The 17,717-nt window shown below is 44.7% G+C and overlaps 1 protein-coding gene across 2 annotated transcripts; it reads left to right on the top strand.

Moving 5' to 3' along the window:
- LOC138634302 (mitogen-activated protein kinase-binding protein 1-like) lies at positions 1–16,771 on the top strand. 2 transcript variants are annotated; one of them, XM_069721104.1, is made up of 18 exons: positions 1–389; positions 2,912–3,003; positions 10,092–10,154; positions 10,581–10,638; positions 11,063–11,233; positions 11,391–11,528; positions 11,615–11,797; positions 11,941–11,958; positions 12,626–12,786; positions 13,147–13,345; positions 13,669–13,821; positions 13,909–14,117; positions 14,213–14,304; positions 15,454–15,579; positions 15,694–15,764; positions 16,058–16,179; positions 16,470–16,545; positions 16,628–16,771. In XM_069721104.1, exons 1-18 carry the CDS (start codon positions 273–275, stop codon positions 16,754–16,756), a joined length of 2,178 nt encoding a protein of 725 aa, XP_069577205.1. In that variant the 5' UTR covers positions 1–272; the 3' UTR covers positions 16,757–16,771. The 2 variants fall into 2 exon arrangements, with proteins under 2 accessions (XP_069577205.1, XP_069577206.1); XM_069721105.1 differs by lacking the exon at positions 11,941–11,958.
- The last annotated feature ends 946 nt before the right edge of the window (positions 16,772–17,717 follow it).

The following is a 17,717-nucleotide window of genomic DNA, read 5'->3' on the forward strand; positions in this document are numbered from 1 at the left end:
TTGGCGGAGAGACGCTTAGCTCAGTCCGGTCCTGGTCGTGTGGCAGCTGACTGCGGGTTCTTCGCTGCGGCGGAGAAATAAGATGCGGAGCAGCAGTGACCCGGAACAGCGCAAAACCAGAACCAGATCCAGACAAGCTGAACCCTCCGCCCCGGCGCGGATCGGCTCGCGGACAGCATGACAGCAGCAGTACCGGCGGCGGCGGCGGAGGAGCGAACGGCAGAGAAAGGCTACAGCCGCTGAGACGCAGCTAGCCGGCTGCTAACGGAGCGATGACCGCGGACGGAAGCGGGACGATCCGCAGCCGCATCAAGAACCTGCTGCGCTCCCCGTCCATCAAACTGAGGCGGAGCGGCGCCGCGCGGCATAAACATGACCTCAGCGACAAGGTGCGCACGTGCCAAACACGCACACACACGCACACACACACACACACGCACGCACACACACGCACAGTATTTCCCCCCCCCCCCCCCCCCCCCCCCCCCCCCCCCCCCCCCCCCCCCCCCCCCCCCCCCCCCCCCCCCCCCCCCCCCCCCCCCCCCCCCCCCCCCCCCCCCCCCCCCCCCCCCCCCCCCCCCCCCCCCCCCCCCCCCCCCCCCCCCCCCCCCCCCCCCCCTACCGACTGATCTGCTGCAGTCTGACGGGTTCAGGTCTCTGAGATCCTGCAGGTCCAATGTTATTTTGTGCCATTTTAATTGGATTTTTAACGTGAATATGATTCTAGATTAATAAATTGTAATCATGGACTTGGTTGAACTGGTCCTTGTTGCGGTCCTGGACTAATTGAGACAGGTATTAATAATAAAAGGATACTGTCTGTCCGGTCTGGTTGTCCCCGCAGGGTTTCCGTCCATCTGTCAGAAGCTTCTTTCACTCCAGAGCTCCCACAATGCTTTGTGTTCCAACTGAGAGCATACTTGTTTTACTCATGTTATGGGGACATGAGGACATTTCATTTTATAGAAACATCCTCCCTGAGTTGCAATTATTTTTAATATTGAATAATTTGCAGATTATGTCCTGAATAAATCTATTTTTCATTTTGTCTTGGAAAATGTGAGAAATGTCTGGTTTTATCTACTGGCTCATGTTTGGCCCTCAAAACAGATGTTTTGCCCACTGCAGATGTTTGGTCCTCCAGCAGATGTTTTCTCTGCTGGCTCGCTTGGTGCTTGACCAGATTTTTTTGTCTCCCATCAGATGTTTGGTCCGAAGTTAAACATTGCATTTTGACTGGTAATTTTCAAAAGCTTTTGTTAACTGTTTTCAGCTGGTAATCGGAGAAGCCGACAGACAGTTAGACTAATGACATTCTTTTAGTGTTTTGCATCGAGACTTTTGTCTGACTGCAGGAAGTATTTTTTAACCAAAGTTTCTTGGACAGAAAGCTTCCTGAAGGATTGTGAGTCAGCAAGTCAGCTGGGTTTTTATTTCCTGCCCTCAGTTTGTGAATAAAAGCTCACAGCCTGGGGGGAAGTCAGCTGTGACTGCTGATCATTCATACTGACGGGTTATATTAGTTTTATACAAGACAATGTGAGGAAACTGTGTTCAGAATGAGCTCAGAAAAAAAACGGGTGAAAACATAAATAGAGTCTGGTGCAGAGGGAGAGAGAGTCATGTGAGAGGAGGACACACGCACAGGACCGATTCGGTCCTGGAGTTTTCTGCTGTTAGCTTGGCATTGAGCTGCATAGCACGCTTTCAAACATATCTGATTTAGACCTGGACTGACTGATGGACTGAGCATCAACTCCAGAGTCCAGATACTTTTTAGCAGCATGGATCATGAAGTAAGTGTGTGTGTGTGTGTGTGTGTGTGTGTGTGTGTGTGTGTGTGTGTGTGTGTGTGTGTGTGTGTGTGTGTGTGTGTGTGTGTGTTTGCATGCTGGATTTGAAGAAGCAGGAAGTGAGTTACTGTAGTGTGTCAGCAGTTGGAGCTTCTCCAGTGACTCAGAACAGGGAGGAGTTCGGGATACTTTGAAACACTGAAAAACGAACTCGTGTCAAAACTCGCCGTCCCTCTCAGAGGCAGAACTCAGCGAGATCTGAACTGACAGACATGAAACTATTTTATTTAGATTCAGTGTGACTTCCACTTCTTGAGGATATCATGATCTCTGATGTCCTTCAGAATAAAGCTCCGAAACATCCACGGAGAAACCAGAAAAAGAGACTGTTCAGAAGCTGCCTGCAAATCTGTCTGTTATTAAGTTTCCTTCAATATCACAGCAGTCCAGTTAAAGTTGTCTGAACATTCATGATACACTGCAGACAGGAGCTGCTCACACACAGTTCTGCTGCTGTTAAAGGGACAGCTTCACAGCAAAACAGACAAACTCCATGGCAACATTGTTTCTGTTTACGTATCCCGAAGCATTGTGGAAACTGTAGTTCCAATACTTAAAGCTTGAGTGTCATCAACTCTTTAGAGGACTAATCCAAGTGGCAAATTGTTTGAGGACTAGTTCAAGTGAAGTCTTAAGTTCTTAGAAGACTACTTTAAGTCTTAAGTCATCAGAGGCCAAGTTCAAGTCTAGTCTAGTTTTTTAGAAAACTCGTCCATGTCTAAAATCCTCAGAGGACTAGTACAAGTCAAGTCTAAAGTCTTTAGAAGACAAGCAAAGTCTCAAGTTGTTAGAAGACTAGTCCAAGTCTCCATTTTTTTTGTAGGATCAGAAACATATTTTGATGTGGGAACAGCCTTGCACATGACACCTGTGGTTTTCCCAGCAGAAGAATGAGTCCACCACCGAGCAGCTGCTTATTTAACCCAAATATTATCCTTTATAGGTAAAGACCTCTGAGATGTTGCTGATCTGATGGAAATATAAACATTAAAAGATTTGTTGAATTCAGTCCTGTTCCGGAACCTGTTGTATAATGACCTCTGACCTTTGCTCTCCAGGTGACATTGGAGAAGGTTCTGGGTATCACAGCTCCAGGGAACCGAGCGCTGGCCTGCGATCCCCGAAGTGGACTGCTGGCTTATCCTGCAGGGTGAGAAACACGCTGACACAACAAAAGCAGTTGAAGTGTGAAGTGAGGTGGACGAATTTAAAGGAACATCCGCTGAGATGTTTGCACTGAAAATGAGCTGCAGCATATTTTAAGGTGTTTTAGGTGTCTGTTGAAGTTCGACTTAGGAGAATGTAAGAAAACGAGTGGAGTTGACGTGTGATAAACACTCACTCCTACTTCCCAGCTGCAGCACGGAGGCAGTGTATGTGTTAAATAATAATTGCGAGTGTTCACCGTGGAGCTAATTGGACGTGGAAACTTCACAGAGACGATTAAATTCACGCAGGAATGTAAGAGGAAATCAGCAGACTGTCGCCGAGCCTCCCTGTCTCAGGACCTTAGAAACTAATGAGATGAACAGATTATCAGATTAAATGAATCATGTGTTTGGAGCGGCAGCGCACACAGTAGTCCATCAGCAGCGCAGATATTTACCACGAGACTACAGCCTGATTGCCCTCTGAACCGAGCACACGGCGACCTGCAGGACACCTGGAAAACACCTCCAGGGTGTACACACATCCAGTTTATTCGGGGTCCAAGCAGTAAAGAGAGACACACTTTTTGGCTCACTGCAACCTGTGATCAATTCAGAAGGGCATCCCTCTATAGTTAAAAAAAAAACAACAACGTGCAAAATCAATTAACATCCATAACTCCACAAATCTTCATTCAAATGCTACAAAAATTGACTCGGACATTCTTTGAACGTTAGATATCTCGTGTTTTCAAAGGGGTTCCGTTTGGTCGAACGGTGAATCCGCGGTGATATTCAGTATCGTCCTGTAATTTGTACCGTATGCACAACATTTTTTTTATTTCTCCAAACATTTGATTCTGCAAAATATTTGACGAAGCACCCGACACGATCAGAATATGTACATGTTTTCACAATTTCATTACCAACATTTTGACTTTTAGAAGCGTTTTAAATAACTATCATTTAACTGCTACAAAAAACTACAGTTTCTTTCAGTTTACTAGAAGGTTGTGCAGATGCATATCTCCCTGATCCCTTCGCTGGTGATCAGAAGGGTCGTGGTTCGAATCCGCTAATGATTCAGGGGTTTCCTCTGTTTTATGGAGGTTCTTGGATCCACTATAGGAGTCTCATCTATTCAGCGTGGAAGTGCTGCAAAGAACAAACAAAGAGTAAAACTGTCTGCAGGTCGAGTCAATGTTTGTCACTCTGGTAAAGGTCGGTGTTTTAAGTTGTCTTTGTTGAGTCATTCTGTTAAAGGTCACGGTTACATAACACATTTAAAGAAAGCTCTGTTGTTGAAGGCCTCGGCTCAGAGCAGCGATCAGGTTATGAATTACAAAAGCAAGTCTGACTGTGAATACATCTACTAAAGGAAGGATCTTTTTCCATCAGCAGTCTTCAGGTCAGTAGAGAACCGGCTCAGTCGGACACATTGAACCTGAAAGACCAGATCGCGGGACTGAACTGAGACTTTGTTTAAACCATAAACAGACCTGTGAGGTTTGAGAAGTTCCTGAGAGGTTTCTGGAAGCTGAAGGCAGACAAGTTTTTTTTTTTCTTGGAGACAGAGACAGTGTTTTGTTTTTTTATTCAAATAGACGGTTGGAAGATGTTTTGAAGAGTTTTGTTGTGTCAGACCAACAGCTCAAAACAAAGATATTCAGTTTACTGTCGTGTGCTACAAAGTAAGGCATCGAATCTCATACGAGTTCCATCAGTTCTTGGACTTTTCCCTCTGATGCTGCACTTCTTTGTTATCAGCTGTGTGACTGTGTAATCACATGTTTAAATGGAATAAAACTTTAGTGAGTCCGTCAGCAGCTGATGGTGGAGTGAAGCTTTGATCAAACTTTGCAGCACGTCAGAGGTCAGAGGTCAGGAACCGCAGACACGACACTGGGCCTGCTGTCACCCTCACACTCTTCTGTTCTCTGGACGAGTTCGAGCCCAGAGGAATGATGGGAATGTCCGAGGGCGAGCTGTGGAAGCTGTCCAGCTCCAAGGTTTTTTTTTTGTTTTCCTCCCAAACCAAACCGAGACGTCCAATCAGCTGCTGGCGTGGGAGGAGCCACTCAGATCCAGCTTCAGTTTACGGTTGAAAAGACGTCGGTTGAGCGGCGAGAGACACTGAAGTGAAGTGAAGTGGGTCAGTGGAGCACGGGGGAGTGATGAGGAGACGGGGGAGAGGAAGGGGTGAATGTAGGTTAACGTATGTGGAGAGATAAAGAGACATTCATGTGACACAATGACAGCAATGTGACGTTACAGGCAAAGAGGGAGATTTTATAATGATTTCCGCTCCACGCAGAATACTGAATGTGCAGTGTAGTAATACTACAGCTATACTGCAGTTTCTACAGAAATACTACAGTTATTCTGCAGTTTCTACAGTAAAACTGCAGTTTCTACAGTAATACTACAGTTATACTGCAGTTTCTACAGTAATGCTACAGTAATGCAGTGTCTACATTAAAACTACAGTTATACTGCAGTTTCTATAGAAATACTCCAGTTATACAGGCAAAGAGGGAGATTTTATAATGATTTCCGCTCCACGCAGAATACTGAATGTGCAGTGTAGTAATACTACAGCTATACTGCAGTTTCTACAGAAATACTACAGGTATTCTGCAGTTTCTACAGTAAAACTGCAGTTTCTACAGTAATACTACAGTTATACTGCAGTTTCTACAGTAATGCTACAGTAATGCAGTGTCTACATTAAAACTACAGTTATACTGCAGTTTCTATAGAAATACTCCAGTTATACTGCAGTTTGGGACCAGGCTGCATTTATAAAATTAATTATATAATCAGAAATTTATTATGAAGCTATATTTTATAAAATAATTTAATAAATTTTTTGAGTTTTTCTCTGTAGAGAGTTTCTACTTATTATTTTTTTTTATTTTTTTATCAGTGTTGTAAAGTGGATATTTCAGACTGTTTTGGACATTTAAAGACATTTTATTTCACATTCTGGTCTCTAACAAGTAATTAGAAAATCGGCTGATAACAAGTTGTTGTTACCTTGAGCTGTAAATGTGATATAATAATAAATAACCAGTTTATTGTATACAGTGGTGTGAAAAAGTGTTTGCTCCCTTCCTGATTTCTTATTTTTTTGCATGTTTGTCACACTTAAATGTTTCAGATCATCAAACAAATTGAAATATTAGTCAAAGATAACACAAGTAAACACAAAATGCAGTTTTTAAATGAAGGTTTTTATTATTAAGGGAGAAAAAAAAAATCCAAACCCACATGGCCATGTGTGAAAAAATATTTTCCCCCTCCTGTTAAAACATAACATAACCCATTACATCTGGCGTAAAAGTAACACCGCATTTCAGAAAAAGAACATCATACCAACAGTAAAATATGGTGGTGGTAGTGTGATGGTCTGGGGCTGTTTTGCTGCTTCAGGACCTGGAAGACTTGCTGTGATAAATGGAACCATGAATTCTACTGTCTACCAAAAAAAATCCTGAATGAGAATGTCCAGCCATCTGTTCGTGACCTCAAGCTGAAGCCAACTTGGGTTCTGCAGCAGGACAATGATCCAAAACACACCAGCAAGTCCACCTCTGAATGGCTGAAGAAAAACAAAATGAAGACTTTGGAGTGGCCTAGTCAAAGTCCTGACCTGAATCCTATTGAGATGCTGTGGCATGACCTTAAAAAGGCGGTTGGTGCTGGAAAACCCTCCAATGTGGCTGAATTACAACAACTCTGTAAAGATGAGTGGGCCAAAATTCCTCCACAGCGCTGTAAAAGACTCATTGCAAGTTATCGCAAACGCTTGATTGCAGTTGTTGCTGCTAAGGGTGGCCCAAGCAGTTATTAGGTTTATGGGGCAAACACTTTTTCACACAGGGCCAGGTGGGTTTGGATTTTTTTTCTCCCTTAATAATAAAAACCTTCATCTAAAAACTGCATTTTGTGTTTACTTGTGTTATCTTCAACTAATATTTAAATTTGTTTGATGATCTGAAACATTTAGGTGTGACAGACATGCAAAAAAAATTGGAAATTAGGAAGGGGGCGAACACTTTTTCACACCACTGTATCTGCTGGTTTATGATCAGACTTTGATACTCTTGATTGTTTGATGATTAAACTGTTAAATTAGATTCTGTGTTAAAAAGGATTTGATGTATTTTGGTGAACCTGCAGAAAAGCTGCAAACTGACAGGAAAAGAAGTAAACAATAAAACGGAAAACACAGGAAGTAAAAGATTTGTTACATAAGACAGTAAAAACCAGAGAAGGAGCAGCACAAGAGAGGAGATTCCCCTCCTCCTGCAGCTCTGTTCTCCTGCTGCATTGCAGATATGCTTCAGGACGGGTTGGGTCGGTGGTCTCCGAACACACTGTACCTGAACACACATGCACACACACATGTTGCACTGCTGCAGTGTGTGTCACCTTCATCAAGTGAGGAAGCCCTTTGCACGGCGTTTCAGCCACTCCCACAGACGCCTGCTCCTCTATCAGGAAGATTGTATTCAAATAATTTTGCTGCTACGTCTCAGAGTGACACCGACCAAATCAATCTGCACAGTAATCAAAGTCGTGTGCTCGTGAGTATCGCAGCCTGGTTACTGCACAGAGCTCCACTGCTTTACTGTTCTGCAGTCATGCATGGACGGTTAGATGAGGCATCTCCAGGGTTTATTTGTGGGAGTATTTCACTGGAAGCAGATCTAATTCTGGATTTTCTCAGCTTTTGGAAATCGCAGCTCATCTTTCTTTTTTTTTCCAGCCGTGGCCACAGCAGTTGAAGGCCGACATTTGACAAAAAAGAAATAAGAAAAAAAATATAAGAAAATGTTTTCTATCTTCACTAAAATGAGGTTTGGAGTTTCTGAGGGATCAAATCTGGGTCCTCTTTTCTTTTAGTTCTGTTGTTTATTCACATTATTCACCAACATACATAGAAGCAAAATTCATCATCTTCATCTGCAGAGGTCTTGTCATTGAAACATTCTATTATGATATTTATACATTTTAAAAACAGAAAAGGATTTTTTTTTTTAAATTTCCTTCAAAGTTTGAGGAGCTGAAAGCTGCTCTGAATGACACGGATCGACTTCAGGCTATTATGCAGACTGTTAATGCGTTAGTCCACCTCCCCCAGACAAACACAAGAGGGTCCTCACAAGTATACAAGCACAATCCTGTGTGTGTGTGTGTGTGTGTGTGTGTGTGTGTGTGTGTGTGTGTGTGTGTGTGTGTGTGTGTGTGTGTGTGTGTGTGTGTGTGTGTGTGTGTGTGTGTGTGTGTGTGTGTGTGTGTGTGTTGGTGAGGAAGAATATAATTAGCTGCTGATTCAGCGGCTTCCAGACGAACAGTCAGCAACACTGTGTGACTTACAGAGGGATTATGTGTGTGTGTGTGTGTGTGTGTGTGTGTGTGTGTGTGTGTGTGTGTGTGTGTGTGTGTGTGTGTGTGTGTGTGTGTGTGTGTGTGTGTGTGTGTGTGTGTGCCTTACTAACGTTGTGGGAACTTACATCTGACTTTACAGCTACATTGTGGGGACTCAACTTCCTTTCGGGGACAAAACAAAGTCCTCGTAAAATGAAGTAGCAGAATAAGTGTGTGTGTGTGTGTGTGTGTGTGTGTGTGTGTGTGTGTGTGTGTGTGTGTGTGTGTGTGCACGCGGGTGCGTGTATGCGCGCTGGCCCGCGTGCACATGTCTAATCAGCTGTAAAATAAGCAGTGAAGCTGCTGCTATGATTAAAGGAGCAGTCAGACTTTTCATATGTCTGTGTTCATGACTCAGCGGTACTTAGTTTAGCTTAGCTTATCTTTGCATAAAGACAAGACACAGCTTGCCTCTGTCCAGCAGCTCACTGATCAACATGTTTTGTCTGACTGTTTAAATCTTTTTGTTTCATTTGAACACATGAGCAGACAAACTGTTGACCATATCCATCATATATAAAATATATATCCAGCATAAACTCAACTGCTTAAATCCGGACCTGGATCCTTAACTCTGCTGGACTCAACTAAATATTTCACTTTAAGGTGCCGCAAGCTGCAGGATATCAATACGAGCTGCACATCTTTTCTGGTTTTCCTTGATCAATTTAAACAACAAAACAGTTCTGCCAGGCAATGCAACTTTATTTGTGTCGCACATTTCAACAACAAGGGAATTCAGAGTGCTTCACGTAAAACCATTAAAAGCATCAAAACAAAAGGCAAAAGAAAAAGGACATTTAAAAACAATTATGAACAGTAATTAAAAAATTAAAAACAGTGATTAAAACATTTAGCAAGCTAAAAATAGGATAAAAGTTACAGTGCAGTTTAAGACATCCTTAAATCTGGTTCAGTGAAAGGCAGCAGCAAACAGAAAGCGCTTCAGTCTTGCTACAAACTAGTTGGTGAGGTTGTCAGAACCAGAACATATGTTGGTGAAAACGCAGTGGGATATTTTCAGGTTTCTGAGTCGACCTGTGAAGAAACCAAAACCTCCTTTAGGTCCTTCCTTTTTCTGTGGGTGATGCTGTGTTCAATGTCCTCCAGGAGAACTGGACACTCTTTAGTCTGATGTAAAATGTCCCCGTGCTCTGTGGGTTCACTGTCAGTTTTTTTTTCATTCATAAGCAGAATGCAGCTCTAAGTGTGTGTGTGTGTGTGTGTGTGTGTGTGTGTGTGTGTGTGTGTGTGTGTGTGTGTGTGTGTGTGTGTGTTTGTAAAACGGGTGTGCTCATATTTGCATTCTGTTCAACCTGGACTTTTTGACAACTGGTTTGAAACCTGTTTATAAAGGACTCGATGTCGATATCTGATCAGCTCTGATCAAAATCTGTATTATTAGTGATCACAGTAAACATGTAAAACCACTGGTGAGGCAGGAAACACGTCTGTTAAGAGTTCAAAGAACCAAGAAAACTCCACAGACGCTTTTAATTTGAAGTTCAGTTTCAGGAGTGAATCCTAATGAATCGAATAAAGTTTTGTGTTCAGACTGTTTCAGAGCGTCTGCGGTTCATTACATTCTGTTCTATTTTCACTTCGTCGTGCGTGCATCGGCCTTTTAACTCTGTAAACTCGTGTCGTGCATCTGCAGGTGTGTCGTCGTCCTGCTGAATCCTCGCAAGAACAAACAGCATCACATCTTCAACAGCTCCAGGTAAAACTCAGCCAGCCAATCGGATCACACTACCTGGCTGCTCCTCTCTTCAGCCAAACCTGATTCAATATTTGAAGTCCTTGTTGCCACTATAATGTTTAGGAAAGCATCATAAAAGTACAGGAACCAGATTGTCATTCACACTTATGACTTACAGGACGGCTACAGTAAACGAATGTAGACTTTATTTGTACAATGAGGTAGTTTGTCGATATATATGTGAGGCAGCTTTAAGTGCGGGATGGCGCCGGTGAGGTGCAGTAAACCCAGTTTCTATTTTGAGTTTATTTGACTGCAAACATGTCACACAGGCTACTTTAAACACTTAAAGTACAAAGTGACCAGAAACCAGTCTGAGGACTGTAAAAGAGGAGTGCAGCGTCTCTTCTTCTGCTTCTAGACCGACTTCTCTCTCTTTGTTTTCAGAAAGGGGATCACAACGTTGGCTTTTTCTCCAGATGGGAAATATGTTGTTACGGGAGAGGTGAGTGTTTGGAGCTGCTTCGCTGCTGAATGATGACAAAAATATGTTAAACAACTGAAAACGGATGTAGGAAGTTCAGGATTTAGATGTTTAACAGCAGTGACTATTTACATAGTTGTAGCAGTTTCGCCAAAGAGTCAAAAAGTCTGAGTTAGAGAGTCAAAGTCCAAAAATCAGAGTCTGGGCCGGAGAGTCCAAATGTCTCTGGCTCTCAATCTTGGGACTTTCTGTCTCTCTGACTCTTGAGTCAAAAAGTCAAAGAGTTCAAGAGTTAGAGAGTCAAAAAAAAAATCTGAGAGTCTTTAGAGTTTTTCTCACGTTTCATGTTAAGACAAAAACATCTGCGTCGGTTCAGTCAAAGATTAATGCAGAGATTTCTTTCATTTTAATATTTATCCCCCTCGTCCTCCTAACTCCTCCTCAGAGCGGCCACATGCCGGCGGTTCGGGTCTGGGAGGTGTCGGAGCGTGTTCAGGTCTCTGAGCTGCAGGAACATAAATACGGAATCGCCTGTGTGGCGTTCTCTCCGAACGGCAAATACATCGTCAGCGTGGGCTACCAGCACGACATGATCGTCAACGTGTGGAACTGGAAGGTACTGCAGCCCCGAGGGACGAATGATTGAGCAGTGATAGATGATAGATGACTGATTAACGATTGATTGAATCCACTTGAGTCATTCTACCCGAGGAAAACCTAAACATGTGAAAACCCATGTCGTTGTTGTTGTTTTTTTTGTTTTGTTTTTTCAGAAAAACGTCGTCATCGCATCCAATAAGGTGTCCAGTAAAGTGACGGCCGTCTCCTTCTCAGACGACAGCTCGTACTTTGTTACCGCCGGCAACCGACACGTTAAGTTCTGGTACCTGGACCACGCCAAGACCTCCAAGGTTCACGCGTCGCCGCTTCACCTGTCGATCAGCTGTTAGTGAGCGCACAGCGTACCCCGTTGCTGACCGTGTCTGTCCGCCTCCAGGTGAACGCCACCGTCCCCCTGCTGGGGCGTTCGGGGCTGCTCGGAGAACTCAGGAACAACTTCTTCAGCGATGTGGCGTGCGGCCGGGGCCGACAGTCCTCCTCCACCTTCTGCATCACCTCCTCCGGCCTGCTGTGCGAGTTCAACGACCGGCGACTCCTCGACAAGTGGGTGGAGCTGCGGGTGAGTCGGGGCACGTTCACGTGTCCACCTGCTCAGGCGTGTGTGGTCGCGGCTGTCCACACTGTTGAAATGAGTTCTCTGTTTCTGGTGTGAATCCGCTCTAATGTGAAGTTCCTCTGCTTCCTCCTCTGCTTCCTGCGCAGAGAGTCGACTCTGCCCCCGTAAGTCGTCGTCTTCTGGCCAGGAATTAGTCGCCGTAGTCTGCAGCACATTTACCACGCATACATGGAATCACTCATCCAGTGTGTCCACTGAAGCGTTTTCATTTCAAAACTCCACCTCTCATCGCGGGCTGACATTTAGACGCCTTCCACTAGAGCTTCTGACTTTACCAACATTTTTATTCATATTTCAATCATATTTACTAATATTTCACACAAGTCCGGAATACAGACGCCCTCTACCAGAGCAACTGATGAACCTAAAATATAACAATTTCAGAGAGGAAAAAAAGGCGATTGTTTTCCTCCTGAAACGAAGCTGAGCCGAACATCTCCGTATTTATCCTCCCTTGCTGACCTGACTGACTCAGACACGCCCGCTTCCCTCCTCTCACCCTCATTGGTCAATATCACAACGCACCGCTGTCATTCACAACCAACTCGCCAGCTGATTGGCTGAGTAACGTATCACCCCGCCCACCTCCACACTTTGGTCCGCAACTTCACGGCGGACCCTGAACGCAGCATCGCTCGCCTCCACCATCACAACATCGTCAGACGTTTTATTGTTTATGTTTTTTTCACTGCAGTGCTACAGGACCAGTTTTACTTCCCGGTGTTTGACTCGCCTATCTGTCTGTCTGTCCACCTGTCTGCCTGTCCTCAGGCGTCTCAGGCCACCTGTCTGTCCGTCACAGAAGAGTTTATCTTCTGTGGTTGCTCCGATGGGACGGTTCGAGCCTTCAGCCCCGTCAACCTGCACTTCCTGTGCACTCTGCCCCGCCCACACTGCCTGGGCACCGACATTGCCAGTATGGTGGATGCCAGGTAACACCCACAAACACCCACACACACACTGTCATATTTATGTTATTGCCCATTATAATCCACTTTGTAGTCCAGCTCTAGTCCATTATAGTTCACATTTAGCTCGATGTTGCCTTTGTTAGACATCCCATGTTGTCAGACTGCAGCTCTAAACAGGATAACTCGGTCTGTTTGGCATTCAGAGTTCAGTTGACCCTAGACATGTAGACAGTTGCCACGGAAACCACAGAAACGGCAGCACGTCTTTTATTTTCAGTCCATCATGTTCACATATCATATCTCCCTCTGCTCTGCTCTTCATCCTTCAACTCTCTCTGTTTTCACTGTGTTTCTCCTCCTCCTCCTCCTCCTCCTCCTTAGTCAGCTGTTTTCCTGCAGGGCGGAGTCTCATTACCCGGACACCGTGGCAGTGACTTATGACTCCACCAATCGCTGGCTGTCGTGCGTCTACAATGACCACAGTGTTTACGTTTGGGACGTCCGCGACCTCCGCGACCCCCGCAGGGCAGGAAAACTCTACTCCGCCCTGTACCACTCCTCCTGTGTGTGGAGCCTGGAGGTCAGTGTGTGTGTGTGTGTGTGTGTGTGTGTGTGTGTGTGTGTGTGTGTGTGTGTGTGTGTGTACATATATATATATATATATGTATGAACATGAAAACAAAGCAATGTATAAATCACACACAACAGTGCCGGCTGGTTTTAGTCACACATTCCTGTTGTGATGAGAGGTTAAAGGTCACAGAGCAGCTGCACCACTGACCCAGAAAATAATCGAATTCACAACCACGGCAGAAAAACATGACTCGTTTTGACTCTTAAGTGTTTAAAAGTATCGTCATGTCCTCCTTGTGTCACCTGTTATCAACTGAACCTTTCCTGCAGGTGTACCCAGAGGGGGGACGAGGAGGAGGAGGTGGGGGAGGAGGTGAAGTGCATCTCCCCCCAGGATCCTTCCTGTCCTGCTCCTCAGACAACACCATCCGACTGTGGAACATCGACGGACCCAACGTCCTCCACAGGAACATCCTGAGCCACGTAGGACGGCACACGCATGTTCACCTACACCTGTGCATCAACAGCTACACCTGAACAACACTGACCTCTGACCTCTGACCACCTCAGGACCTGCAGAAAGTAATTTACGTGGAAGACAACGTAACCAGCCTCATGGACACGGAGAGCGTTGCCGTCGTAGGCGGCAACGCGGAGAAGGCGGGGTCATCGGGGTCGGAGGGGCAGCAGACGGACCAGAACAGGGCGGGCATTCGGACCCTGAGAGTCAGTCCCAACGGGTTGCACCTGGCCTCTGGAGACCGCATGGGAGTCCTCAGGTGAAGGAAGATGGGAGGTCGTGATGAACTGATCAGTTAGTCTGACGCTATCTATGATGTTTGTACGACGTTTGCTTGATGCGCGTGTCTTTTAGGATCCACGATCTGGACAGCATGGAGGAGATCTTGAACGTTCAGGCTCACGACTCTGAGATTCTCTGCCTCGAGTTCTCCAAACCAGATACTGGTGAGAATCTACACAATGTTGCATATAAACACAATTCAAATATACAGTACATGCAGAACATTGAATACAACATGTTACAATATACAACACAAAATATGGCTGTGATACATCTAGTAAACAACGAGGACGTGTGGTTTTAGTAATCCCTGCGAGTCACAACTGAGGGAATATTTCCCTACCCCCCCACACACACTGTCCAGTCACCTGACCTGAGCACTGTGTGAACCAAAGCCGATCTCATCCTCACCGAGTTACTTCTGTGACATCATTTGTATCCCAGCCAATAGGAAATTAGACTGCAGATTCCACCAGCATTTTCCACAGTCGTGTTTATCTTTATTTCACAAAGACATCTTGTGATCAGCTGACTCACTACCAACAACGCCTGTTTGTGGCAGAACCCGAGTTTGAATCCTCAAAAGGGCCCTTTGAAGGTCGGTACCAAAGTGAGGATTGGACGCAGTGTCCTCACAACGTCCAGACCCTTGAACTAGTCCCCACGTCGACAGCCGAGCTGGCACAAAGACACGTAAAGCAGGCAGTAAATATCTCACTGCATTTCTCTTGTGGTAGTAAAACGGGCAAACTCAACAGAACGTCCTTATTGCAGTCAAGTAGGAAACAAACAGCACAGAGAGGAATGCTGAGGCCTGTAAACACACACACACACACACACACACACACACACACACACATACACCCACACACCCACACACCCACCCACCAGTTTAACAGCAGGAATGATATCACTACCTGGAGAGAGAAGTAGGCTTTAGTCAGGACAAATTTTAATCCACTCAGGACGAGACAAAAAAGAAAAGAAACACTGTAATGATCTCCAGGCAGCCTCATTTTGAATTTGGGAAGAAGAGAAAACGCATAAAACCAGGCTGAAGCCCCGTACAGACGCAAATGAACCTCCATACAATCTGGGCAGGGCTAAAAAATACAAACAGGTAACAGGTATGTTTTTTTTTTTAGGACAACCAGTGCCATTTTAAAATGTAAGCTGCAGTGATGTCACTAAAATATCACTGAGGAAAAATATCAGAACAAAATTTGACGAAAATGTTGCAGAGGGAAATTGGTGTCATTGGTATCTAATGTTTGTCTAAACCTTTCATGTCTGTCCGTCTGTCCGTCTCTCAGGTCTCCAGCTATTAGCCACGGCAAGTCGGGACCGTCTGATCCACGTCCTGGATGCGGGCCAAGAGTACAGTCTGGTTCAGACTCTGGACGAACACTCGTCCTCCATCACCGCTGTCAGATTCGCCGGTCGGTCACGCTGACCTTTGACACCCCCCCCCCCCCGTAGCCCTCTAAAGATCCAAGTGCTGCCCATTTGCGGCTGATGCTTAACCTCTGACCTTCTCCTTCCATGTCCGTCAGCCAACGAGGGGAAGGTGAGGATGATCAGCTGCGGGGCCGATAAGAGCGTCTACTTCCGCACTGCTCAGCAGGTGAGATCGACGGCTGAGGTAACAGCAGGTTTTATCTGTCCGTCCGCAGAGAGCCTGTTTTCACCTGAACGGGCGACAGACACAGTGTAGACACAAAGAAGAAGAGCAACCCAAATGTGGAGGTGCATCTTTAGTTGGATGGCTTACACCGCCCCCCGAAGACAGAACGCAGTAACTACATATACTGGTGGCGCTTTTATTGATGAACAACAACTGTGAACCAAGTAGTACAAAAATAACAGTTTTTAGTCCGTTTGGTTGTGACACGCTCCTCTTACTCTTCTCTTCATCAGATGGAGAAGGGGTTAGAGTTCACTCGGACACACCACGTTGTCAGAAAGACGACTCTGTACGACATGGACGTCGATCCGACCCGGAAGTACGCCGCGGTGGGCTGTCAGGACCGCAGCATCAGGTAACACCACCTGTCAGGAAAAAAAACGGTCTTTTTTGGTGTTACGGATTAACAAGTACTCCTCAGGTGCATCCAGTCAATGAGCTTCAAATTTAGTCGTATGAGTAGTTAAAGACGAGAACTGAAAACAAAACTTCAAGCTTAAATCAGTTTACGTTTTTTTCCTGCTGCCAATGGAAGGTTTAAATTCTCTCTTCCGTTGAGCTTCTTTTGCAAATCCTTTACACTTCTTGATAATGATGATGATGATGGTGATGATGAAGAATAACTTTTTGTCATGTGTCCTGCAGGATCTTCAACATCAGTAACGGTAAACAGAAGAAGGTGTATAAAGGCTCTCAGGGCGAGGACGGGACCCTCATAAAGGTAGAAGAGTCTGCAGTTGTCATAGTGGCGTTGCCATGGAAGCGGGGACAGGTGTTAACAGGCTCCTCTCCTGCGTCACCAGGTACAGATCGACCCATCAGGTCTCTACATCGCCACGTCGTGCTCAGACAAGAATATCAGCATATTCGACTTCTACTCTGGAGAGTGTGTGGCCACCATGTTTGGACACTCAGGTACCTACTGTTACTGACTGTTACTGACTGTTACGGTTGTATGTCTGATTATTTTTCTCATGTTTTGGAGAACATGACTTTTTCATCACATTTTGGACAACATCCTAAAAGTATGACTTCCGTTGAAATTTCATCAGGCAACACAATAGTGCAGTTGTCAGTGTTGTTGTCTCACAGTCTAAAGGTCCGTGTTTCGCTATAGTATGACTTTTTGATCATATTTGGGACGACATGCTATAGTATGACTTTGTGACCATATTTGGGACGACATGCTATAGTGTGACTTTTTGATCATATTTGGGACGACATGCTATAGTATGACTTTTTGACCATATTTGGGACGACATGCTATAGTATGACTTTTTGACCATATTTGGGACGACATGCTATAGTATGACTTTTTACTCATATTTGGGACGACATGCTATAGTATGACCTTTTTGACCATATTTGGGATGACATTACTATTTGTTTTCAAATGAATTGTGGTTGAAAAATGATTAGGCCCACCCATTCCCAATGTTGTGGTTTTAATTTAGTTGAGCAGTGTAGTTTATCTCATGAAGTAAGAATTAGATGCATTTACTGATTGGGTTCCTCTAAAGCCTTCCATGTGATATGAATTAGATATCCTTGAAGCCAGTCTTTGTTTCCGTAGCTTAACCTTCCAGTTTAGTATGACTTTTTGACCATATTTGGGACGACATGCTATAGTATGACTTTTTGATCATATTTGGGACGACATGCTATAGTATGACTTTTTGACCATATTTGGGACGACTTGCTATAGTATGACCTTTGTGACCATATTTGGGACGACATGCTATAGTATGACTTTTTACTCATATTTTGGACGACATGCTATAGTATGACTTTTTGACCATATTTGGGACGACATTAGAGAACTGACTTTTTTGCGCTATTTGTGACAACATGCCATAAGTATGACTTCCGTTTAAATTTTTTCAGGCAACACAA

The sequence above is a fragment of the Brachyistius frenatus genome, unplaced genomic scaffold, assembly GCF_029030835.1.
Source record: "Brachyistius frenatus isolate BFR_SWC_R1_liver_20210118 unplaced genomic scaffold, ASM2903083v1 Contig_257, whole genome shotgun sequence".
In the NCBI taxonomy this organism is placed as follows: Eukaryota; Metazoa; Chordata; class Actinopteri; family Embiotocidae; genus Brachyistius; species Brachyistius frenatus.